The sequence below is a fragment of the Manacus candei genome, unplaced genomic scaffold, assembly GCF_025592945.1.
Source record: "Manacus candei isolate 608988 ecotype Guabito, Panama unplaced genomic scaffold, ASM2559294v1 h1tg000002l, whole genome shotgun sequence".
Taxonomy (NCBI): Eukaryota; Metazoa; Chordata; class Aves; order Passeriformes; family Pipridae; genus Manacus; species Manacus candei.
This window is the reverse complement of record NW_026138050.1, coordinates 6112461-6138918: the sequence shown is the minus strand read 5'-3', so window position 1 is coordinate 6138918 and position 26458 is coordinate 6112461. Positions and strand designations below refer to the sequence as shown.

At 44.7% G+C, this 26458-nt stretch overlaps 1 protein-coding gene across 7 annotated transcripts in view; it reads right to left on the bottom strand.

Annotated features, from left to right (window-relative positions):
* Window positions 1–25290, bottom strand: part of PDGFA (platelet derived growth factor subunit A) — a 35766-nt gene extending 10476 nt beyond the window's left edge. Inside the window, exons 1-8 of one of the 7 annotated variants that reach the window (XR_007903914.1) lie at window positions 24361–24872; window positions 23142–23238; window positions 15753–15857; window positions 13440–13627; window positions 6174–6300; window positions 4436–4518; window positions 3330–3443; window positions 2–3222 (exon numbers count right to left, since the gene is read on the bottom strand). Coding sequence is in view for 3 of the 7 variants with exons in the window: in XM_051783304.1 (XP_051639264.1) it covers window positions 4463–4518; window positions 6174–6300; window positions 13440–13627; window positions 15753–15857; window positions 23142–23238; window positions 24361–24423 (636 nt within the window). In the remaining 4 variants the exon portion in view is untranslated. Of the gene's footprint in view, window position 1; window positions 3223–3329; window positions 3444–4435; window positions 4519–6173; window positions 6301–13439; window positions 13628–15752; window positions 15858–23141; window positions 23239–24360 lie in introns of those variants that run through there. The other 6 variants (XR_007903952.1, XM_051783304.1, XM_051783423.1 and 3 more) reach the window with 6 other exon arrangements.
* Between the last annotated feature and the right edge of the window lie 1168 nt (window positions 25291–26458).

Sequence of the window (26458 nt, the reverse complement as noted above, 5' to 3'; positions counted from 1 at the left end):
ATTCACAAATGCACAGAGAACTGTTTAATTTACAGCCACAATGGTGAAACAAACCATTTCAGAGCTTGGACATTCAAAGTTAAGTCTGACACTCATTCTTATATTCACTTATTGTGCTTAAGTATTAGAGAACACAGGATTACACTGACCGTACACGACAACCCGGGATCCCTGCGGGACCGAGGAGTGGAAGGGATGAGCAAGAATGAGGGACCAGCCCCTCAAGTGGTGTAAGCTGGTACAGCTCCATTGCAGGCAACAGAGTGATGGTGATTTACACCAGCTGAGGATATGGCCCTTGAAATGTCCAACTTAACTTTGAATTAATGTCTCCCATGTCACCACCTGTAATGTCACTCTTCCCTCTGGTTGTATCTGCCACTCTGAAGGACTAACCCCACAGCCTGCAACGTTGGATAGGGTGGCGGGTAAGATCTCAGCTGGACTATAGGAAGTGATGCTCATGTCATGACACTACTCCTTGTAATTTAAAAAGCATGGACTGGATCCTCATCTGATGTAAATTAGGTTGGGGGCAGCTGAAGTCAGAAACGTTTTGCCAATTTGTAGTAGCTGAGAATGTAGCCCTGAGATTTCTGTGTTTTCTGCCGCATGCCACATGAACACTGTGCTTGAGAACAAAGACTCGTGTGCGTTTCATTCCCCGTAACAAAATTAACTCGAGACCACAAGTCTCAAACAAATGACTACTGGAAAGGACTCCATTCAGTCTTCATCCTCCCCTGGTTTGCTGAATTTGGCATAACACGTTTATTTGCTGGCACCAACAAAACACGTGCCCCTCGGTTGGCTTTGTCTTCAAGACTTTAAGGCCAGACTCCCTCGTGATGTAAATCAGCAGAGCTGCAGGATGCTCCATGGAGTCATTCCAGGGGAGCTGGCCCACAGATCCCAACACAACCTTCTTATGCCAGTGCAGGACTCTCAAAGAGTTGTTTTTCAAATTATTCCACTTAAGTGACTTTGACATCCTTTCATCACCTGCACAGTGTCTGAGTGGGTCACATAATGCTTTTTCATTTACATGATTTTAATGGATATATGTTTGGTTTGTTTTTTTTTTTTCATTAGATATCTTTTAGACAAAAAAAAGGAACGGAGCAACATTACTGGCATCCCACTGAAACATAAATATATAAATTACATTTTATACACTTTTTTTAAACGCAGACACATACATTCATGTGCATAACATTGTGAACAGTACACTTAGTGGAAAACAAGCACAGACAATCTTAGTTAAATGTATTTCCAGTTTTGGTGCTCAACAAATACACTGGGAAAATGATCACAAAATAGAATGGTGACTAACTCTATCTCTGCATTAGCATCTGAAGCCAATAATGCCTGTTAGCTAACATTGCTTTGTTTGGTTGAAATTTGACATAGCTACAGGAACAGGAGGGGAATGTTTGAACTATATTTAGAGAAGTGGAAAGGTTAAAAATCTTGCTCTCTTTTGTTGTTTTAAGGTTCTGCAGTTCATTCACATTTGAAGATATTTTTGAGTGGAAAAACTGTCTTCAAGACAAACTTTTTTGTTGTTCCAAACTAAGAAAACTCTTTCATCTCTTTGTAGATGTCTCACAATAAAAGAATCCAGTAGTTCATTTTACATATCCAGTGTGATAATCCAAATAAAACAAAGGGTACATAATCCAAACTACTGGGGTGGGGCAGTGATTTTGGCCAAGTGAGTAGCCATGTCATATCTGGCACAGCCCTAAATTTCCAAAGCAATACAGAAGGATTTAGCCATGTGGCTCCCACTGCAATCCGAGGGGAACTGAACATTTAATCCTTTGGCACTTTGAAAAAACAGGAGCTGCTGCCAGAGTATTTTATCTGCCCTGCTATAATTAAAATAGATTTTGATGTTATTTGGGCTATTCTACTACAAAAATATGACCACAAAATGCTTTTTTTTTCTTTTTTCTTTTTTTTTTTTTTTTTTTGGTTCAAGAAAACATAGCAGGCTTTCTCAGGTATATAAAACTGTTAATTTTTAGATAAAAATACAAACTTCACCTTTACAAAAACACATATTTCTGTTGAATACACATAAAGCATAACATTTTACCAAAAATAAAGAATTTTAGGTTTTGTTCAAATATTTGCAGCAAGGTAGTTCCCATGCCACCATGACATTATACAATGCAGATACAAGAATTTGTACATTTCACACAGCTCCAACATGTGAAATAAAAGTATCTGTATACTGATAAGAATGACAATTGCTAACACAATATCACTAGTAGGCAACTGGCATAAGTCTTAAAGGAAAAAAAAAAAGATTTTTGCATGGATAGCCTATGATTTGTTTACGCACATCTCTCTTTTTTTTTTCTCTTTTTTTTTCTTTTATGTAATGCTTTAAATTACGGGGGAGGTTGGGGAACATAAACCAAGAAACGTCTAGAAAATTATGCATAGGTATACCATTTTTATTTTAATACATCTCATTAGTTTGCATCCCACTAGGAGAAATACCATAATGTTTTGTGTTCTGCTTATTGTTATACCAGTCTTTTATATGTGTTATTGGCAAATGTAGTCCGAGAGATAATAAAAAGCTAGGCAAAGAGTAAAAAGAAAACTTAATAATCACTTTATGGTGTAAAAAAAAAAATCCACTTAAGGCTCCCCAGAAGGTTTTTTTGTATAGACTTTTAAAACACCACCAAGCAAGGATGTATTGTTCTATAGTGTTTGCGTGGCATTTGATCATTTCGTACATTCCTGCTTTTTTTGTGCCTGAAGTCCACCAGTGTCCATCCATCTTCATCAAGAACGCAGGCACATTTCTTGACGTAAAGCACCGTTGACTGCTCTGACAGAAATCCACTATTCACTTAGATTTTTGTCATGTTTTTGAGTACTTTTGGTATCCTCCATTCATTCAACTGTCTTTTTTTCTTTTCTGTTTTTCTTTCTTTCATTTTTTTTTTTTCTTTTTTGGACAGGGAAGCTTCCTATTGTTTCACAGAGTGCTACAATACTTGCTTTGATGTCACATTAAACAAATGTACATTGTCTCTTTGTTCTCATTAAGTGTTCTTTTGAGCCAGTTTTTTCACACAGGAGAACAAATAAAGTATACAGTCAATAAGCACCATACATAGTAGGTTCAGGAATGTAACAAACCATGTACATCCATGTCCCAGAGAGAAGTTTTTTTTCTAGCTTATTTTCACCTTACATCTGTAGGAGAGAAAAAAGATACAATAACTCTATGATTAGAATCAAAGGTCCTGTCCTTGAAGCAGATGACTTAAAAAAAAAACTGTTCTGCATGAAGAGTCACTAACCTGGGACAAGAAGTTCTAAATGCTGTTCTGATTGAGTTTACATGCTCACTTTTAAAGTTGAATTTTAGAAAATCTTTGCTTCTATCATACTACTCCCAATAAATACCTGTTAATCTGAAACAGGATATCAAGTTTAGCATTCTTCAGAAACGGTACATCAGTATAAATGAAAACTGCCATTGGGAGTTTATGTGCAAAAACAGGGGCTTGAAATTAAATTCACCATCATCCAGGCGTTAGGCACATACACTGCAAAATCCAAATCATTCCCACTCCAAATACTAGAATCAGTTGCAAGTGCTGCAGTTTACATACTTTCAAGTCATTTAGAAATGGAAATTCCATATTTAATTTGGAATGTGTATCGCCATCATCATACACTGCTAATATGTTGGCCAAAGGATTTCAGTCATTTTTGCACTGAGAGGGTGTTAGTTTTTCACTACACTGAAAACCTCATGAATTTTGATGACTGACTGTCATCATCCTACTGGGACTGAACAGACCAAAAAAAAAAAAAAAGAGATCTTAATTTTCTGGTGTAAATAACACAGGGTCCTGCAAGACAAAAAGTGGTATTTCTAAGCATCTTCCTTGCCAGGTAGGCAGATTATCAGATGCATGAACAATCAATCCCAGTTCATGCCAGAACACGGGTTTGATGGTCACACATATAATAGTATTTGCTGTATGTACACTCAATGTTTTACAGCCAAGGACTGGGAACACAACAATTTGTAACCTGGTAATTCATTCATGCATTATTATGTGATGCTTTGACCTCAGAAATCAATAAAAATGAAACACAAGCAGAGGCAATGGAACTTGAGATTTCAGAAGCTGAAGTATTAGCACCCTCCAATAAAAAAGAAATGAAAAAGGCAAGAAAAGGAAGTAGCTAAAGAATGTAAGATGCTGATGGTGATGTGGAGCTTAAAGGGAAAATACCAGCAAGTAGAATTATCAAAGCCAATCAAATCTAATCTCTCCGCAGCCTTGAGGTAGCAAGTGTCAAGATTTTGAACAGTGATTAAGTTGAAGTGATGGCATTTGATTAAGTTTTCCAGTACTTGTGCTATTAAGGGTGTTCAGCATATAGGTCCTACCTGAATATCAAATAGTTCCAGTAGGTTTTATGTTGGTTTTAACCTTTTTCGTTTCCGTTTTTTACCTGATTCCCTAGGCCTTCCTGTTAACATAAGGGCAGGGCTGGTAAAAAGCCCTAAGGTAACGCGTTTCGTTGAACACTGAAGTAATAAATACTCAAACCGTTTACATTTCAAAGAAATCTCATTATCCTTTGCATTAAAGTAATAACTTCATAACGTCTGATTTGACATTCGGTTTACAAAGTAATTACACAAAAGTAAAGAAATAATAAACGAAGTTGGCATTGCATACGTCATTTCCAAGATCCAGCTATAATTACTGTTACCATGCAGTACTCAACATTTGCTTTCAGCTCTGGAGTTAAGCTATTTTCAGCTCACCATCCACTTGCTGGTGCAAGTTTTGTTCCTATCAGTAATTAAATCCTAGAAATCTACATTTTTCCACGACGATTCTACCCCATTTTTTACACGTATCAGAAAGAAAAATTTTCATCTTAAAATCTTAACTGCTTTAGTCTTTGGCAGTTAAAGACAATTTGGAAAAGTGAAACTGATCAAATGAAACTTTTTTTTTTTTCCAAATAGAAGACACAGAAAATATATCAAACCATACAGACATCAAAAAGAACCACTTTAAATGTGGTTTTATCTACTCATAACTCCACATAGTTTCAGCTAAACACTCAGCTCAGATTATAAATTGATGTCCAATAAAATCACAGCAGAGGTCTAACTTTGCTTTTATACAAATTCTAATTCTTCTGCTCTGTTCATAGCAACTGAAGTTTACATTTGCTTGGACCAGGTTTATGTCTCCATGCTGGAGGGAGACAGTACAGAAAGCCCTTCCTTACCCAGACACCTAAAAAATCTACCTTTGGGCAGCTTTCCTCCTATTTTTACCTGCTCCTCACTGACTGTTAATTTTGGGTTGGATCTACTGCACCCTTAAATTTCCTGCAGAGGTGCAAAACAAACTTTTGAGTTTGCCTTCAACCAGTATCAGAAGAAAGGGAGATGTCCTTTCTGCTGTAGTGGGGTTCCTTAATACGTGTGTCAAGCTCTGCATTGATTACACCCTAGTAAGAAGATCTGAAAGATTTTAGATTATGATTTTAGATCAATTTAGAATGATTTTATGAAAGCCAGATTGAAAAAGCATTTTCCCCATTAATCTTTCCCCATTGTAACTTAAATGTTGTCTTGATGAGGCAAATTTAGGTTTAATGTGAAAACTGACAAATTCTTGACCACACATACATAAGAAAACAACAGGAATGTGCAGTGTTGTTACAAAACTAACTCCTTACCCTTGAACACTGAATTTATTCTGAAGTGCTTTACATTAATTTCATTAATATTTTCCCCAAGGTCAAGTAAATCTCAGACTTAGCCCTGTCTCCACAAAGTCTAAAGAAATTAGGCAACAGAGCTCACCAATAAGCTGCAACATGACAACCTTTAACTTAGTGAAGCAAGACCTGAATACTACTGGGCATTTACATTTATTTAAAGTCTAACCTAAAGAGAACTGATACACTTTAAACTTGAAATCCAAACTCCTTATATAGCACAAACTGTCCCTAATTTTGCATCCTCAACACACAGAGAAGTAGCTGGGAGCTTCTCTACTGAGTTCACTGGAAGCAACATTTGCTTTGCATTCTTTACTAATAAAAATATAAGGTCCATATGAAATCAGCATTAATGCAAAAATAAAAGGAAAACATACCAGTTTCTTCTTCTCTATAATCTGAATTAGTATTTGATGATGTACAGGTGCATTCCATATGCTCTTCTAATCTCACCAGAACTTCTTTTAATTTTGGCTTTTTTCTAACATATTCCACTTTTGCCACCTATAAAATACGATGAGGTACGTACTGAGACACATTAACATGGTTATAGTTCAGAACTGAAGACAGATAACTATACACCTCTGTTTTTAATGTAGCCAAACCCATACAAAACGTTAGCATACTAATCATCCTTTATCTTAATTGTGCATCGTGTAGCTATTTATTGCACAGACTATTTGTTTACTCAAGTTCAGCAGTTTGAAACCATTTGCTTTTCCCCCAAGAGATAAAACAATTTCCCATTCATTTTGGTTTGAAGTTTTAAGCAACTCAGTTTTCACACATATCACAGTAAACTTCCACGTGGATGCAAATCAGTGGTTGCTCTTGTGAACTGCCACTTTTAGCACAATCTTCTGTACATGTTGTTAAAGGCTGACAGTGAAGGCATTAGACTGGTTTGTAATTCATTTTATTATTTACAAATTGGTGTCTCCGAGCCTTCTGAATGTGAAGTGCTCAACTCTACATAGCCAGGATCTGAGCACCACCTCAGAAAGCAGCAATCCCATTCCTTCTCACTTCCTGCAGCAACCTAGGACTTGTTTACAGGAGCTCCCATGAATAGTTTTTAGGTCTAAGGGAACTACCACTTGCAAACTGGATACAGCCTTTGGCCTTACTGTGGATTGTTGGCAGGCACACTATTCCTCTCCAGTCTTTCCAATTGCTTCCAAGTGCACTGCTCCATTTATGGGATCTTTACAACAAAAAAGCCTGGAGGGCAAGGTGAGGTTGGAGGAGCTGCTGGAGCAGCTCTGGCTACAAGCTGATCTCTCATCTGAAGGGAACCAATGCAGAACAGAAGGACACTGGTGGGGGGGATGCCAAACCTTAGGACATCCTGACCAACAGGTTGGAAGCCAGGAGAGGAGGAATGGCACAGAGGGCAGGAACACTCATGTTCTGAGGTGCTGAAATGGCTTGTGGGATGCTGGGCACTGACTTGTGCTAAGTGTAATGGGTGTGATGGTTATGGTTGTGCAAGGGAATATGGCATTATGTGGGCAAAGAGAGTCCTAGAGAGTTTGTAAGGCGTCCAATGTGTAGTTTTGTGTTGAACACTGCAGATTAAGTGATAATCAATTGCATGAAATGGAAATCACTGAAATAAAATCATGGCTTCTCAGTCCTATTCATCCTTTGACAAAAGGGCACTGCAATGTGGCTGTCCCAGCAAACAAGATGACTACATATCCCATGGATGCATAAATAAGAGAGATGAGGGAGAAGAAGGACAGGAGAGGCTGGTTGTCTCTACAACAGTTACATGACAAAGCCATAAAGGCTGGTCCAGCCAAAAGCTCCTGTTGCTACCAAATAAAGCATCCACAATTACACTAGACTCTCCCAGTCATGGTTTACTTGTGTGTTTGACGGGGATTTAATGCTCCAAATCAACCTTCACACTATGAAAATCATTCCCTTGCCCTTCCAAAATTGGAACAGTGTCACAAAATGAGAGCAGTGGCTGGAAAAACCCATCACATTCCCAGCTCCCAGAAACACTCTTCTGGCTCTCTGGACACAACTGTCAAGGACCTCTGAATGACAGTGACAGAAGCCAGAGCAAAATCCTGGCCTTCTTAAAGCCAGTGGGAGATCTGCCTTCTCCTTCATGGAACAAGGAATTCAGATCCAGTTCTAGTCACTGCCCCTTGTGTCAACAGGATCTGGAGATGATTTTCATTTACCCAGTAAACAAAACTTACAGAGACAGATGCAATAAAAAAGTATCCACATTAAAAGGTACATTCCGAAACTGTCAGATCTCCATATAAACAGATCAGGAGCTAGCCATGACATACAACACTTCAGGTGAAAGACTAGCTATGGGTTGAAGCAGTATGTTTCAAAATCTCCTATCAGAACCCAGCTACATCCAGCCTTTGAACACAAAGATTTGAAAATGTATGGTACAGCTGAGTCATGTGGCATCAAAGGATGACTAATCCTTAAAATTTATGAAAACAAACAGTAATTAAGACACCTCCATCATCAGAGACAAAGAAGGAGACCCAGCAATCATGAAACAGCTTTCAGATCTGCCATGCTTATTACAGCTGTTAGAATAAACCAGTCTCATTGAAAATTAGACGCAACAAAAATAAACTGTAATCAAGCTTTTAAAAGTCTGCCCTTGTTGCGCTTGGTTTTCCAAACTGAAAGATACATGGAGTTCCTGTGGCTATTTGGTATTAAACAACACTTAAAAAAAAAAGATAATACTTTGAAGAGGATCATAATTAATTTATGCAGCAATTTAAAGCTGTTTTTTACCGCTGCAGTTAAAATACAATCCAGCACACTGCCCTCCTTCATGTTACACAAGTTAAAGCAATGTCATTTTGTAAGACGTTGCAAATATTCAAACTGAAGCAGCACAGACCAAACAAGTTGCAGCGTTTGTGTCACCTGTTAACACACACAATGCTGCTGCCACACACAGCACTGATCTACAATGATGAAGGTCAGATTTTCAGTGGGTAGAAACAGGGATAGCTGTGAACAGCATGAGAGCTGGCCTTGTGTACAGATCTTTTTTTCTTCTTTGTATTTTTCTCCCCAGTGTTTATCTTGTACAGTTAGTCTCAAGTGTATTACCCAATGCCTTGAGGTGGTCAGTCCTCCACAAATCAACAAGCTTCTTTGACTTGTCTCTAATGCAACAAAAATAAAAATCCTCAGATCCTCCAGACCCACGAAATGTCACTATGTAAAAACTTTTCAAGAGAAAGGCAGTGAAATGACTGACTAACTTAAATGGTGTATAACCAGTGGCACCATCCTTGCATCAGTGTAGACTCCAGGTCTACATCCTGCAATACAGCATGGTGGCTAAGTAAAAATGAAAATAAAATCTGATAAAAATATATGGCCTAATGGAAACATCATGGGAACACATTTTTTAAAGCTGCTCTGGGAGAGCTGAAATCAGGGACTGACAGCAGGAAAAAAACTAGACTGCAAGCAGAAATGTCCAAAACACCTCTAGCACAAAGCCAAACCTTATCGTGGGCAGGAACTTGCAAGGTACAGAAAGTTCCTCATAACAGCAGAACTCATGTGGTTGACAGCTAAATACTGGTTGAGAAATAAACCCTAAAAGCAACTGAATGAGGATACCTTTTGGAATATATTGCCTCCGTATTATGCATGCTGATATGATGGAGGGAAAACCTGTCTACAAGGAAGACATAAGTCAACAGGGAATAAAGTACTGGGGAGGCATCAGGGCTGCTGTGGGGCCTGGCAAGTCACTGCTCCTGGGACAGGAGGGCAGGACTGGAATGGTGCCTTCCAGGGCACACTGTGCCAGCTGTGCCTGCCCAGCGCCTCAGAGTCTGGCACCCACCCATCCTAAAAACACATTTACAGGCCACTACTCTGCCAAAATCCTTGCCTCAGAAAAGCCTCAAGGTCCAGGGGCAGCTGAAGCAAACTCGTCACCCCTTGCCAGAGGGAATGGCTGATGTGGGGTCTCTGTGTGCCGTGTCCCTGAGCAGAGCAGCCAGACCCTGCCCTCTGCCAGGGCTCCTCACGCTCTGAGGGCTCATCGCTGCTTTTCCGCCTTCACCTGTGTCAGGGTTTCCTTTGTTTCTCCCATTCCTAAACTGACCTTTGATACCAAGTCCTGCCTGCAGGTCCCACCGAGTGCTGGCTGTAATCGCCAGTTAAGCCACAGCTAAATCAAACTGCTGTTTATCCTCCTGACAGAAAGTCACTGAAGAAAAATGTTCTTAAACCTGCAAACATGACATACAGCCATTTTACCTACATGTCCCATTTGTTCTGCAAGGCCTTTTTAACCTCCTCAGAGGCTGGGTAGCTTTGCTGAACAACTCACTCTGAATTCCTGCATTTTTTTTCCATCTCTCTTCAAACCTCTGAACAACTCCCCAGTGACAGCTGAGGAGCTGCTCCTGCATTCCCTCCCTTCCAGGTCCTTTCTCTGCATCTTTCTCTCCTATTACTGTACTGTAAGAACATACTAGGTTAAATTTCCTCAGGTTAGCTCAACACTGAATATGCAGAAATGGCTGAAGCTGGCAGGGCTATGGCTGAAGGCCAACCTGAGGCAAAGCCAAGGTAGATAGAGTCATTTAGCTCTTGTCTCTTAGTTTGAAAATGAGCAAACAACCATAATGTTCAGCTTGGCTATTTAAAATTAGCAGTATAATCAAGATTTGCTCTGTAACATTAACTATTTTATGCTGCTGTGACAAAAACCACCAAGAACACCACCATACTCAACACTACAAAAAGCCTCTTCAAAAGACTCTGTTCAGAACCCCACCAAAAAAAAGCAAGTCTGGTACTTGGTAAGTACTTGACCTCACTGGGCAGAAGCAACTAATCTGCAGATGTTACTGAAATGCTTTTGCAGATAGAGGAGGAAATCTCTCTGTAACTGACACCAACACCCCTAACTCACCCATTCTTGTCACCATTACTCTACCAGGAGAGAAATGCAATCCTTTCCTTCCTATCAAAGAGCAACTCCCAACCAGCCTCTTCATTTCAGTCTCATTTCTGCAGTGCTGTGCAAGTGCAGCTTGCTATATAGAGATGCCTTTAGGGCCAGGGGGCTGTGCTCTCGTGGGCTCACTCTGCTACGGTGCAAGGCAAACCTACCTTTCACTAACCCACCCCATGAAAGGGAAATCTTAGAAGACTCATTTCAGGGAAGCTCTTCCACCCACACCCCTGGCTTGGAGCCTCCCTACAGCTCCAATTCCACAAGCCCATTAATGGTGCTTCACTGACCAGAGCTCAGTGAAGGCAAAGTAAGGACATCCCCCAACCCTCCAGCCCTTGCCTCATGTCCCAAGAACGGAATGCCCAATGCAAGCACCTCCACTGCTCCTCCCACACTGCCACAGCCGTCTCTTAACCTTGACTACAGTGGCCCTCAGTAAGACAAAGAAAACACCCTCTGCTTTCGCCTGTTGGATGATGCAAACCTACTTTGCTGACCTTTCTGGATGAACATTTTTCTAGTGTGAATGGGCCAGCTATGATCTCACTACCTTGTCAATGAGGAGGAAGCAGGGAAAGCCTTTTCAATGTTCAATCAAAAGAGAGCTTTTATGCAGTCTGACATCAGGGGAAAACACAAGCCGGCTTTCCAACTGCACCGCAGAACAGCTGAGAAGGCCCTCCAAAAGCGCTCCCCCTACCTTTCCAGCGACCCTCACTCTGGGCCAGCTACTTAATGGCATGAGCAGACATTCAGCTCTAAACACAGGATTGGCAAAAGGCTCAGAAAACCATCAATTACATCAAAGCTACAAGAGGATCTGACTCTGGAGGGCATAAATATGGATTGTGTTCTGAGAGTTCTGGTGTGACAGTGGGGTCAGCCTACAACCTTTACAATGAACATCCTGTTCCTGCTTGACCTCTTGTCCTTTTTTTCCCCTGCTACTTAATGACCGTTTGGAGCAGTCTTGGAGCTTGGAAAAAAAAAATGTCCTCCAAAGCTGGCTGACGTATATTGATATTGCTGGTGGCAATATATTTACACAGCCACGAAAAGCAGCTGCTCAGCTGAGCCTACTTTTAGCTTGTGCCCTACTAAAATGAATGCAAATCTAAAAGCACTACAACCATATCAGCAAAGTGAATGAGGGAAGCAGCCCCAGCAATGACATCCTGCAAAGCTGCTGCCAGTTGGGGTGTTTGCAGCTTCTAGGGGACGCTTGGTGTCCCCAGCAGTGGGGGACTTTGGCAGCCAAATCTCTCTCTCTCATCTGTTGTCTCCCCCATCACTGCAGGGGCAGGAAGAGAAGCACAAGGTTGCAGTATCACACACAGGTACCAACAGCAAGTTTGTAATACACATCTCAACTCTTTGCTGGGCACTTCCAGCTGCTTTGTATGTGTTAGCTGCTACACAAAACTAACTGGAAGCTGCATCAAACCCAAAGGCATCAGCACTGAACCCTGAGGCACTTTGCTGTTTAGCTCCTATTTGGAAAGGCTTACAATTACAGTCATTCAACTTCCCCAGTTTGTTCTCAACCCTCAAATAATTACTGATCCCAATTTTTAACTCATTTTTAATTGTTTCTGCAAAGCATATCCCACAAAGGAAAGGCAGAAAGCAAGTGTAAAGTATGATTATTTTTGGAAACACCGAGGGAATCTGCTCAGATGTTTCTCCGGCTTATTTGGATGTGAAAACATTTTTCAGATATTCAGAAAGAGAAAAGAAAAAGAAATCCTGCTCAGAGTCATGTCTGCACATATGAAAAACAATGAAATGGCTTCGGTGCCTAAATTTTCTGTCTAGGACGTACAGCACTAAGTGAACAGTACTTTTCTAAATAAGAAATCCATTGCAAGTACAGTGATCAGTGTGTTGTGCTGGGCAATTTTATGTTCAAGAGTGTGGTGGTTTCTTTTTTTTTTAAATTCTGCTCTTAAAATACTCAGGGCAACAAGAACAACAAGAACTTAGAGTCTTCACAATATAAATGCTAAGTGTAAGTCTAATCTCCTACACACAGATGTAGATCAACAGTACTTGTTTAAATACTGATAAAAACTAGAACACAGTGAAGCCAAATGAACATAAATATTTCACGTAATATTTACTGGAAAGTTGCAATAGGGATTTTGTCTAATGAGTAAATACAGCATGAAGCTGTTGAGTCTTCTATCCCTGGGGTAAGATAATTTGAAACACATTTTTTCAGATCAAAAGTGTTATGTTGTCAAATATAAAAGCCCAATTTAGGCTGCATAATATTTAATTAAGAAAACAGCATTCCATACTGTGATTTATTTATTTTTTTAAGTCCAATGCCCCTTGAGTCATTTTATCTTCTTAACTTTAAGATCTGTACTGCGCGAGATCATGGGAAAGACACAATCAACTTTATTTTCATTACAAAAGAAGAAAACCTAAAGGGAATCCTGCGAAAATCAAATCCAAACCCAGGATTTTCCAAGGATCACGTAACTCGAAAAGGCCATCTGCTCACTCAAAACGGAGAGGAGCATTCTATCTGATCCTGGGGCTGGGAGGATGGATAATGAAGATTCGGGTCATACGGCACAGCCATGAGAATACATATGGAGTTTTCGGACCGAAGAGGACCCCTCTGAGGGCTCTGCAGCCAGGATTTGCTCACCTTGACACTTCTGTGGTGTATCCGGGACGGCTGGCATTTCACACTGCTGGTGTTGCAGCAGCCAGTGCAGCGCTTCACCTCCACGCAGGGCGGCCATATCAGGAAGTTGGCCGAGGTGGGATCGATCTGACTCCGAGGTATCTCGTAGATGACCGTCCGTGTCTTGCAGACAGCCGGGATGGCCTCCTCTGCGGGCACAAGAAATTCACACTTCCAGGTGAGCAGCTGCTCTCACCCCACAGCACGCAGATGTTTTGCACCCTCCGTAAGTGGCACCCCCTGAGCTGTGAGCTGAGACGGTGTTCTGAGCTCCCCCCAGTTACGGACAAGTTGGTGCTGAGCATTATTTGCCTGCCACTAAACTGTGTGTGTGCTACCCGAGGGAGAAGCTTGACTCACTCCCAAAAGCCCAGCCCAGAAATGAGGGTTTACAATGGCCTGGCTCCCGACATAGCTCGGAGCACATACCATTAGATAAGACAATCCTGGCTCTTTAGAAGTGACAGTAAGCCAGGGGCTCCTCCAGATTTGATGACCCTCTAATACAGCCTCATAGCGACTGCGTAACAGCGGCTGTTGTTTTCCAGCACTGTGGCAATCACTGCACACACATGGTATCACACAAACATGCAATACCTGGCAAGTAACACCTCAGCGGTTCCACTGATGTTACCTGAGTCATACCCAAACTGGTTCAGCTGGGAGAAAACCTGCACCAGCTTGAACCTTTCGAGATTTGGGTTTCCACTTCCAAAACCTTAACATCCCCACATCAGGCAGTCTGGTCCATCCACCATTCCAAAGGGCAATTGCAATTTTTACTCAAGTTATCAAAGCTTTGTACACTGTGGGTTTTATTTAATTTATTATTTCTTGAATGAGGCAAAGCCACAAGAGTATCGTGACCAAAAAATCTGCAGCTAAACCAAATCCTGCTGGGCCTCAGGTAAGGTGAGCCTGCAAACCACAGCTTCAGTCACATATTATATAGTTCTGTACTACTGTGTAATGCGGTCACGATCCAAACCATGTTATCATTCTCATCCTAGGGACTGCCTAAGAAGTCAAGCTGATATTTCAAAATGGTCCAGCAAAAAATAGCAATCGCAGGGACAAGTTGTTTGACGATAAGTTCTCCAAAGACAGCTTGGATTTTTTTTTTTTTTTGCCTTACAGTGGAAGCAGTGATAGCTTTGGGTTAGATGTGTCAAGGAACTGGAACACTGCCTGCACTTCTTCAGTTACTTCTGAAGTACAAGAAGTTCAGGCCTGGCCTGTGCCTGTAACATGAAAATCTAGGCTCAGTTTTGAAAGAGATGCATTTCAATGGACTAAATAGAGTGAAAATTCTTTTTCTCAATCCCCAGCGCCGTGAACTCAAGAAAATTAACGGATCCAATACTGCAAGATAGCTGGCAACTCCCACAAGTTATTGAGCATATCCAGTTCCCACTGACTTTTATGGGGAGGCATTCAACACCTTGCAGGGTGAGGTGCCAAGTGTAGCAGACTGTTTCAGAACCGCTGTTCTCCGGAGGCATTCAGTGTGACGAGCGCGCCTGCCAATTCACACTGCAATCCACGCTGACAGCACGCTGCGCTATCGCTGCGTACCACCACAGCTGAGAGCACAAATAGACTGGCTCTGAACTACCCATCCCAGATAAGACCATGGATGTTTTCCACAGTCCAATGGGAGAACACCCAGGCCTAATCAGATGAACAAGCGTCGCATACAAACCCTGTGCTAGCATCTCTTAAATCTATATTCGGGTGTTGTCGGGTCACCGTCATCGTCGCTTAATAAAAATAAAATCCCCTGTAAACATGCCTGGTGCCCTACTCAATGATGGAAATCAAATGTCCTGGCGTTTCCATCAATGGTTTTTAATTTTTAGGATAAACTGTATTTTTCTTGTGAATAAAGAGTCAAGCTGTTTCCTTTTGTGGAGCTTCTGTACTGAAAACTCTACCAACTGTTGATGTTTTTTAAGGCACACTGCTGTAGTTGTTCCCCACACTATGAATTATACATTGAATATCACAGCATTTTCTAACCGAGGTCTAGCTTTCGAACATGCTGCAACAAGAAAGTGAATGTAAAGAATTTGTGCTTGTCTGTCTCCTATGGACATCCTCCAGAAGACAGCTTCTCAGGCAACGGCTCATTTTGTGCAAAAAGAAAGGCAGAAACCAGAAATGCCCTTTTTTCCCTTTGTGCATGTCACATTTTTCCAGTGAAATGTCCTGCTTGGCTGACCAAAAGCACCCCCTCTGCTTTCACTCCCAAAGTACAAACAGCTTGTTTCTTACCAATGCTTCTTTTTCTGCGAATGGGCACAGGACGATTCTCTTGCACATGTTTAGCAGAATGAACACTATAGGACCTCAAGTTTGTTTCTGAAACATCATCATATCCTAGGACAGGAAACAAAATATTAAATCTCAGGTATGTTATTTGCATCATTGTCTCTACAGTGCTGTTCCATACATATAAATCTGTGCCGTTCATATGCACAAGACCAAATCCTACTGCAATTAGTCTAATATACTCCCTTGTTAATGCAATTGCAAGGGCAAAAGGCAGGGAAGACACAGACATAGTTAAATGTCGTGTATAAACATGCACAATTTAATTCTAATATCCATTTTACCCTGAAACAGTGCACACACTGTGGCAGAGAACCACATCTAAAGTAAAACAGTTGCATTTTTATGTGAAAGGCATAATACAGCTTTTCTTACTGGAAAGGTGTAGAAATAGGAACAATAATATTGCATGTGAAATGTTTCTAACAAGCATTTTGAAGTTCTTGTATGAGGCTACAGTAGAAAATATGGTATTACAGACCCAACAGCAACAATGCTGCCTCTGTAAATTTTCTCTTGCTTGGTTTTCAGGGCAGCACTAGGACAGAATCAAAAGCAAAAAGTAACTAGCATGGGTTTCCTTTTAGCCTCTCTGTTGCAGAACAAATCCCCTGTGAAGTATCCTAACCTTTGGAGGGGCATCTGAAGCTACTGCAGACTCTGGGACTGCATCCAGGCTTGTCTTGTTCCCTAAATAAGCCTACCACATGGGTTAAAGGGCCATGAGAAAAAGCAAAGATGGAAAACTTGGCATTTCATTTATCATAAAAAACAACAAAATAACTGCTCCAACTATTTGGTTTTGTTAAGTGAAGCAGTTCAGGTCGTGTCCCATGCAGTGGGGTTCTGAAAACGACCAGCACAATTTGCAAACAGAGGATCAGGAAGATGTAAGCAAACAGAGGACTGCACACAGATTCCAGTACACCAAAACTAAGGATTTTAGCACTCTGCTGCTTGGAGTGTCCTCTGTAACATCACTGGAGAGTTTCAAGGTTTCACTGCTGGCTCCAAAGAAAACTGTGATGTGCACTAAAAAATGTAAATGGATATCACACAGGACTCAACTACCCTCTCTGCAAGCTACCAAAATCCTATACTCCCATCTTCTGCACTGTCACACTCACTGCTTCCAGTTCCTTTTCTATACTCAGATGACTGTGAGTCTGGAGCTTGTTTTACTCTCAGCTTTACTAGGAACACACATCATAAGGCTCTGGTCTACAAGCCAACCAACTCCTTTTCTCCTCCCTCCAAGAAACCGTGCCCTAAGGAACATGGAGCTTGTGAAATCACCTGCAGAGCCAGGTAAGATGTGAAGACAGCAGTATCTTCAGCACCTCAGAAAGAGCTCTGTGCCTCAGGGTTTATCATCACTTCTTGGAAAATACTATTTTAGGTAGCTAACAGAAGATATGATGGGAGGTCCAAGAGACAGTGCCAGGATCACCCACCGCTCCTGCCTATTCTCCTTATCAGCTGAACAGATCCTTGTATGAAATAAGTCATTGTGAAATCCAGTCTCAATTTACCCAAATAAACTGGCTCCTACTTCCTATGTAGGGTGCCTGTTTCCCATAGATTTTGATGGGAAATTTTGGAACCTGACCAATTATCTGGTATTGGGCCTTATTTGCAGTCCCAGTCCTGTAATGTAACACAGCAATGACTAATGGATTTTATTTCTGCTTTTATTGTACCCCATACTCCAGAAAACTCATCAGTGGGATAAATAAAATGGCTTGCCAGAGATCCCACAGGAAGTTTGCAACTGAGCTGGGGAGTGAAGCCAGGTCTCCCACATCCCATTCCAATGGCACCAGGCCATCCACCTGATCCCAAATGGTGTTATGCAAAATGAGGATCCGTTCTGATGTGTCTCCAGCCCTCTTCTGTTTCCTAGCACTCAGCCACCCAACACCTTCATACTGACCTCCTTTTTGGCAGCTTCGACTTGTCATAACCTCTCCCTCAATCTGAGGCAATGAAGTGATACTCAAAAGAAAGCAGCATGAATTCTGCTCAGCCTAAGATCCAAGCTAGGCTCAGAGCAAGAAGCATCTCTGTCCACAAGCAAACAGTGTTTAAAAAGGGATTAAACGCAAAACTAACCCCCCTAATCCCAACTGCTTGGTGGGCACACACATCCTTGTTGAAAAGAGAAACTGTGGATGCTGCCAGTTGTATGGCAGGTCTGGGCCACAGGTCCTAATCCCACACTCAACACGCTGGCATAGCTCCCTTTTACCATGATGGATTTCTTGCTGTCTTGTTTAAAGAAACTGGTTAGACTAAAGGACTAGTATGATCAGTTAACCAATATGTTAAGCCATGTGCTTATATATAACTGCTCAACTCAGCTGCAATTTGCCACATTCTCCATCGTCATGTTTACAAAGCAAAATGACACGCTGAGGACCATGTGTTGCTTCTAAGATGATTTTTAAGGTGAAGAAGGCCCCTGGCTCATACTGCATCTCACTGTCTCACTACATATCTCAAACATGTATATCATTTCCTAAGTTCATGTCTCTTCTGTGAGGGTTAAAAAAAAAGAGATCTACAAAGCCAGCACAGCAGACTGCAAAACAAGTTCCAGTCAAACCTCAGTGCATTATGCAACACAAATTGTATTATTTCTATCGACACAGCATCCATGTTGGGTTTTTCTTAATAAACAGAATTACAGAGCACATGGCTGGAGCCAGAAGACACTAAAATGCTAAAGGCATTTGGCATCCCCCTGATCCCCACAGGCATTTGGAAGAAATTCCATTTCCCAGTGAAGTCAATGGGAAAATCATTGCACTTCAAGCAATCCCTAAGTCAACAGGAGTCTTGCCCAAGCAGGACTGAAAAATCACCCAGTAAGTTTTGAAACTCACACTGGACCCTGGATGTATGGCCAGAAGACTTACTTTTATTTCATCTAAACTACAATGCTACAAATAGCACTCTCTAGTTTGACTTAAGGAAGGCTGATACCTAATTTGCATCAGTTTTTTCTCCCTGATGTACTGATTTAGTTGCAGGATAAGGATGAGCTCTTAGCAAAGGAAATGGGAGTTTATGGGTGCTTAGCGCCTCACAAAATGAGGCTCAGAGCAGAAAGCCTAGAAACGGGTGGTTCTTAGTTTAGAAATCGAACACTGCTTGTCACCAAGTGAAGATGGAGGATGCTGCACAGAGCCAGATTAATGCAGCTCTCTTTTAACGTTTTAATAATAAAAAAATGTTTTCGTGGCAGCCGATCAAGAAATTTCTCTGTAATCTTTTATGTACTGACAACATATCAATGATGGGCATAAAAACTCTTGCAATTAGCCTTGGTCAATCCATTAGTGTAGCTGAAATTGTTCTTTTTTGTCAGATTGGCAATTTTCCACTGGGTCATGGAGTATAAATCACAGAGTTTCTGTGACGCTGCCAATACGTGATTACTCTTTCTCCCTGAAGAAGCATGTGGAAAGCATCCTAAGATTACTGCTATTTTATATTTATCAATTTATACTTCTGCATTACCATCTTCCTTCCAAACTACTTTATGTGAGGTACAACCCCCAATACATGCAGTCTCAACACAAACCCTCCTAGACGTCACTTTGATGTGCATCCAGAAAGTACAGATCCAAGACTTCTAGTACCAACAGCAGCAGTTTAGGAAATTCTCATTATCTCTTTTTTTTTTCAGGAATTCAATGTAAGGTACAATAAACAGAAATGGTCTGTCTTACAAATCGGTCCTAGAGCCAGAAAGCCCAAGGCAACATCAGACTGTTTGTTTGATCTTTTTGGCTGATTCAAAATACACCCTTCTGACATCCAACTGCAGAGATAGATGTCATTAAGTTTTCAACTTTGATCTATTGAAGGAAATATAAGTAACAGCCTGCAAGATCCTGTTTTGTTGTTTTTTTTTTTCTTTTACCTAGATGTGATCAACCATCTGTAAAGGAGGAGGAGTATTCCCTCATCTGTCTCAGGAAAAACACAGGACACACATGGCAGATGCCCTCCTCTCATCATGTCTAAGAGGTGCAAGGAAAGCCAACACACTGCACTGTAACATCCTCCATCTGAGCACCACACCAAAAGCCACAAAGTCAACAGCAGATTTTCCAATAGATTGAGCTCTGCAGCAATCTAAGGCTTCTCCATGAAAGTATTACTGCTAATTTAGAACATTTCTCCACTTAACAAAAGCTGCTCTGCTGGTTCTTAATCACAGGCCGTTAAATTCACATGGCCTAAGGGGACCCTGCGGTGGATGCCCTTAAACCATGCAAAGAAGCACACTCAGCCCTGCCTTTCCCCACGCAGGGAGATGACTGGGGGAAAAATCTGTTCCCAGCGGGAGGCAAACATAATAGGTGATGAAACGAACTCTACCTCCCACAGGACAGACTGGGAGAGGTGAAGCGCGAGGAGAAAAACCACCCTGCTGAGCCGAAGAGAACTTCACAGGCAGAACATGGGAAATGCCCCCGTTTCGGTGGTTTAGTCTGCTCGTAGTAAAACTGTACTCTGCACACTAGAGCTGCCTACTTCCTGGGCTGGGCATGGTCTCTCCTTCAAACGGGGTCAGGTTCTGCTCTCCCTCATGCCAAGGCAATTCTGCCACTGCCGATGGGTCCCAACCACAGCAAATCAGTACAAGACCCCTATTTTCTGATGTAAAGAGAGAATTTTCACGTTGCCTCTTTGGACATGCAGCACTGGGCTCTGACAAACTGGCCTGGATTTTCTTTTTTGAATACAATGTTGGGTAGTGTTTTTCTTTAAGTAATATGCCAGATGGTCTGGGGGTGTGGTTTCTAATTTTATGAAGGGGGTTATCAGTCATCTCTGCGCTACAATATAGAGACCAAATCTGTCAGAATAGAAGAAAAACCTGCCCACTCTGACTTACAGAACTTACTTTTCCAATTAAAAATATATGTTTTGCACTGCAGGAGAGAAAATGACTGTTCTTCCTTCATTTTCCACAGATTCCGCCTTGTTACTCAGGAATATCAGACATTTTCTGCATGCATGCCTGATCCTGCAAACTCTTAGCCTACAAGATCATTCTTAATTCTCAAGTCCACCCACAGAGTTTAAACAGGGCTACTCACATGCAGAAGGACTGGCAATACCATACACTAAAATGAGGGAGAGAACAGTCACTGGAGTGATTTTGCTCTGAGCCTCAGTTTAAAATGAGTATATGCTATAGAAGAGAAATATACCTACTGTACAAGCCCTTACTGAACTAGCCCTTCCCTAAAGGCAATTGCAGCCCTAAGGAAATGCATTTCATAAATATCAATTTATCAGGGACAACCAGAAAGCATTTGATTTGCTAATTGAAGCTAATACTAAATATAGTAAACAGGCCTGATCCTGTTTACTGAAGAAAGCATGGCAATTTCAATGTTTGATTAGTCACTCTGATAAGCCCTTAGTAAGAATTACTCATGACAGTAAAGCCCGTGGGACTGTGCCCAGAAAATGCAAATGCTGGTAGTAAAGACAGGTTACTCTGAAAAGACCCAATCGTGCCTGTGCAGCTCAGAGTACAGCTCAGCACATGGGCAAAGGGAGCACTCACATAAGCAAGAACCGGGTGAAAGGCTGAATATTTTGGTTTTATTTTTTAATATTGTTTGAGTTCATGTCTTAAGGAATTACTGTTTCATGTTGAAATAGTAAAATATTTATGTGTCTTGTTTCTCTAATGGTTTCTAAACTGACAAATTGCAAGAAAACAGCAAAATGAAATGGTAAACTCGTGGCTGACCTCTTCCATTTTTGGTCTTGCATCCCCTGGTTAATATTCGCCACGAGGTAAATAATTATGTTCCAAAATAAATTTCTCTGCTCCATCTACCAATTTGTTCAGCTCCTGCCATTGCTCCACTTGTCTGCCTGATTCTCTTGCAATGGAGCCACGTGAACTTTTGCTCTCCTTCTAAGTGGTATTTAAAAATGAAGCATGTGCTTCTTACACTGAGGTATTTGAAAAAATAACGTATTCTGGTAGCCACAGAACCCTGACTCAAAGGCAGAAGCAGCATGCATTATTTTAAAATGTGAGCACTCAGATCCAGCCCTTCTGCAACAGCAGCCAACTCTACTGAGTTCACTGGGAAAGATTTTAGCAGTAGTGCACTTGTCTGGTCCAAAACAGCCTTCACTGGGGAAATATGTACTGCATACCCCTTCCCTGTTGTGAAAGTTTCTTTAATTGCAGTGATAAACAACAATGATGAAGCACCACTCTCCAAAAATACTAAACTGATGCCAATCGGGTAAATAGTAATTAGCCTCTATGGTAAAGTGTCTGTGCTTCTAGAGAAATATTCCCATTTTCAGTGTAATGGGAAACCGTTTGCTCCCTAATCACATGAAAATTGAAAGCTATGCCTGCAAAATAATGCATTCCTGCTCATTAATAGAGCACTGTACAAAAAGCAGTGAGTTAAAACTCTAGAAGGATCCTGCAACACTGAATGAAGGTGATTGAACCTGGCACAGACTTTACAAAAATACACAGCATATGGTTTAAAGGGAGATGGCCCAGTACCAATGCAAGCAAGAACTCATTCATTTTTCTCCATGTTTGTGCTTCAGCAAGATGCAGGTTTCCCTTGGGCATATCAAAGGTGCCGGGTTTCTCTCTCAACTGAGGGAAGAAATCATCAGGAACAAAGTGCATCAAGTGAAACCAAATGATAAGAAGCCCAGCAATACAGTGCTTCTAGATCTGATTTACTGCTGCAACGATCTGTTTAACTGCACGTTCTCACTACACCCATTTGCATGCCTAATGATGCAGAAAATAACCCTGCACTATTTTCTTTTGGAGAGAAAAAAAGAAGTGTATTTTTCAGGGTAAGCTTCATATGCAGGTTCCTGTTTAAAATCAGCGCGGACGGTTTATTTTCCTTTTAATAAAGCCCAGCGCTTGAAGAGACATTACTTCATTCATAAATATTGTTTCAAATATTTTAAATACCTCTAGGACAGTAGTTTAAAGATAACAGAGCATTGCAAGACCCAACAACAAACCTCAGGGAAATTCCTCTCTCCGCTTGAGAGACGGAGAGGTCTGAAAACACGGGGGGTCACTGGGTCCCTCTCCACCCTGAACCCCCCGAAGTTTTAATTCCCGATCGGCCCCTTGGCCGCCGCCTCCCTTCCGACAAGAAGCCCAGCACCGAGGCCGGGTCCCCGCACGGGTCTCGCCCCGAGGTGCGGGGGCCGGAGCGGGGCGCGGGGCCGCCCGCGGTGCCTCCCCCCGGGGCGGCGGCGGCCGACGGCGCGGAAGGAAGGAGGACGGGACTAATTTACCTACGGAGTCAATCTCCAGGAGGCGCTGCAAGTCGCGGATGCTGTGGATCTCGCTGTGCGCCAGCCGCTCGATGAGCTCCTGCGGGATCTCGGCCTCCTTCAAAGACACACACACCGCGGGTCACCGCGCAGCCCCCGCCAGGCGCGCCCGCAGCTCCGGGCGCTCGGCGCGGCGGGGCTTTGGGGGTTCAGGGAGGGCGCGGGGCGTTCGCGGGACGCGTTCGGACTAAGCGGGAGAAAAACCCACGCACATACACACCCACCCCCGCTCCACGGAGCGCTCCCGCCGCCCCCGCCTGCGCGCCCGACTGCGCCACGGCTCGATCCCGCACGGCCCGGCCGGGGCGGCGTGTGCCCGGCAGCGATGTGCCCCCGCGCCCCGCTCGGCGGCTGGAGCCCACCCCGGGCAGCGGCTGCCGAAGTTCGCCCGAGCGGGTGCCAAGTCCCCCGCGGGCGCGGGCTCCCCCGACCCGGGGAGGAGGAGGAGGACCGCGTCCCACGGGGCCGCCGCCATCCTACCAGCGCCCACGTCGCGGCTCCCAGTGCCAAGCAGACGCGGTCCCGGGAAAAGTTACAGCCGCCGAGCAGCGCCGAGCACCGCGCTCGCCCCGACCGCGGCCACCTGTAGCAGCCCCAGGACGCGGCTCCGCGCCCCCTCCGTCCCCAGCGGGCGGGCAGGCTGGCTGGCTCTCGGCTGCTCCGGGGGAGCTTCGCAAACCGGGGAGGGGCGTTTTGGGGCGGGGGGGGGGATTCGCCCAACTTCTGCCCTCGGCACTGGCTGTGCCCGCGGTGCAGCGCCGGGCGCCGCGGGGGCGGCCGCGCCGGGCCGGGCGGCTCCGCGCACCCTCGGCTCCCACACAGCCGCAGCCCGCTGGCACCCGCGGGGCGTGGATATTTTACCATGCATTTATAATATATATAATATATGTATTATATACATATATATAATTTTTTAAAGGCAGCCAGTAGCCTGGGAGCGGAATGCACGGTCATTCCCCTTCGCCTCTGCCATGCGTGAAATGGCAACTTGCTCCCAAGCCTCGGCCGCGCAGGGCCCGGGGCAGGGCAGCGCTGCCGGCGGGGCCGGGGCGCGGGGATGCCCGCGGAGCCCAGGTGGGCAGCCCGCTCCCTCCCCGCTGCCCTCCGCCCCGGCTCGCCCCGACCCCCGGCTGCGGCCGTGCCCCGGGGACCAGGAGCGCAGGGAGCCGCTCTCACCTACCTCGGAGAAGGTAAAGGACAGGTAGCCAAAACCTATCAGCAAAACGCAAGCCCAGGTCCTCATCGCGGTCTAGTGCACTTTAGACACGGAGGGAAGGCAACGCTGATGGAGAGGAGCTGCAGGCCGGCTCCTGCCGCGCAGAAATTCAGTACCATCCCTCAGGGGAAAGGCAGCGGGGTGGCTCGGGGGTCCTCCGCATCCAGGGGTGGGTCGGGGCTGCCCGGGGCGGCGGTAGCTTAATGACGGCGCGGCCGCTGTTTGTACGTTCCCCTCGCTACGGGAGCGTGGCTGCTCTCCCTTCTGCCGCTCTCGCTCGCTCCTCTTGGCTCTTAGGACTAGACCAGCCGGTACTTCTGCATATTTGCTTAGATCAGACCAAAGTGAAACCCAAGGAGTCGATCCGGAGCGCAGCCGAAACGCCCATCACCTGTCTGGGGCGGCTGCCCCCCTCTCGCGGGCGGCGCTGGGGCCGCCTCCCCCCGCCGCCGCGGCCGCGCTCCGCGCCGGGACCGCGGGGCTGCGCTCTCCACCGAGGGCCGGCCCCCCCCTGCCGTGCCTGCCCTCCACCCGGCCCCTCCTCGGAAAGGGGAAAAATCAAAAATCTTTATTATAGATACGGAGCGAAATGTTTCTCTTGCCGAGAATGGTCCCGCTTCCCTCCCCGGCGGAAGGAGGGGGGGGGGGCGAGGTCAAAAATAATAATTAATTAGGAATAATAGCAGGGAATTAAATCGGAGCAGTGTTGCAGGATCTCGCGGGCTGCCTTGGTGCAGTTCCTGCTCCACTTTGCACGGGAGAAAAAGAGAGGAGGAGGAGGAAGGGGAAAAAAAAATATATATATGCAAGAAGGTTTAAATCCCAAGGGGATCGGAGACGAACTGCAACTCCAGGCGGAGAGAGGCTCCGGGCTCGCTCCGGAGCAGTGGCCGGTCTGGAGGGTGGCCCCGGCGAGGAGCAGCATATACCGCTCCCGCCCCGCCGTGCGCCGCCCCCGCCCCTCCTCCCGGGTGCTCCGGCACCAGACCCACCAACAACAAGTCGTGGGGGTGCCGGCAGCTGCGGCGCCTGCTCGAGGGCGAGGGGGCTCTGCCCACTGCGAGGGGAAAATAAGGAGCCGGCGGCGGGCAGGGGCCGGGGGGAGCAGGGCAGCCCCCGCCGCCGGCCCTCTGCGGCACCGGGCGGGGAGGCGGGCGCTGCTGCGCAGCAGCCGGCGTGTAACCTGGCGGGATCGGCCGTGTGCCCTGCCTTTACATAAGGCACAGCGGATCGCCATGGCCACGGAGCGATCGTGTGTGTGTGTGTGTGTGTGTGTGCGCGCTTTCTTACCGTTGTTATTATTTTTTAGCGGGGGGGGGGGGGGTTTAAGGGGCTTTCCTTTTGCAGAAGGGGAGGGGCAGCAGAGCGGCGGAGGGTTGTGGTGTGGGGGTTTTAACGTTGCTGTTGCGGCGCAGCCTTCACTGCGAAGGAGAACACGCACACACGGAGACACACACACCCCTTAAGGAACACAAAATCACCCCCAAAAAGAACGAAGGCGGGGGGGGGGGGGGGAGCGGGGGGCAGCGGCGCCCTCCGCCCTGCGGCACCCGGCTGCGGCAAGCGCGGGCGCGGGGCTCCCCGCCGCGGCCGCGGGGACGCGGCGCCCCGGGGCTCCGCCGCAGCCGGACCCACCCCCCGCAACCGCACCGGCACCCCGCACCCTCGCCGAGCTGTCTCCGAACCCCGCAGCCGGCCCCGGTCCGGCCCCGCTGCTCCGTTGTCGTTCCCTCCGCATCCTGCCTCCCCGCTGCCCCGGCGAGAAAACTGCCCCCTGCTCCCCGGCGCAGATTGGCACAAGGTGCCTGCTGCACCCTGACATCTCCCTGAACTCATTGTGATTTAAATAACAGGCCTTTCTCATCTAAACAAAGCTTCTTAATAGCAGATGCAAAGAATTCAGCTCATCTGAAAATCCAATAGCATTTAAGTGGATTAACTGCAATAACACAACTGAGGAGTGATACTATCCTTCATGGAAGACAATAGACTGTAAATGCACAGCCAGGGAGACTTATCCTTTCATCTCTGAATTTCCTTCAGCATTTCAAAAGCGAATGCT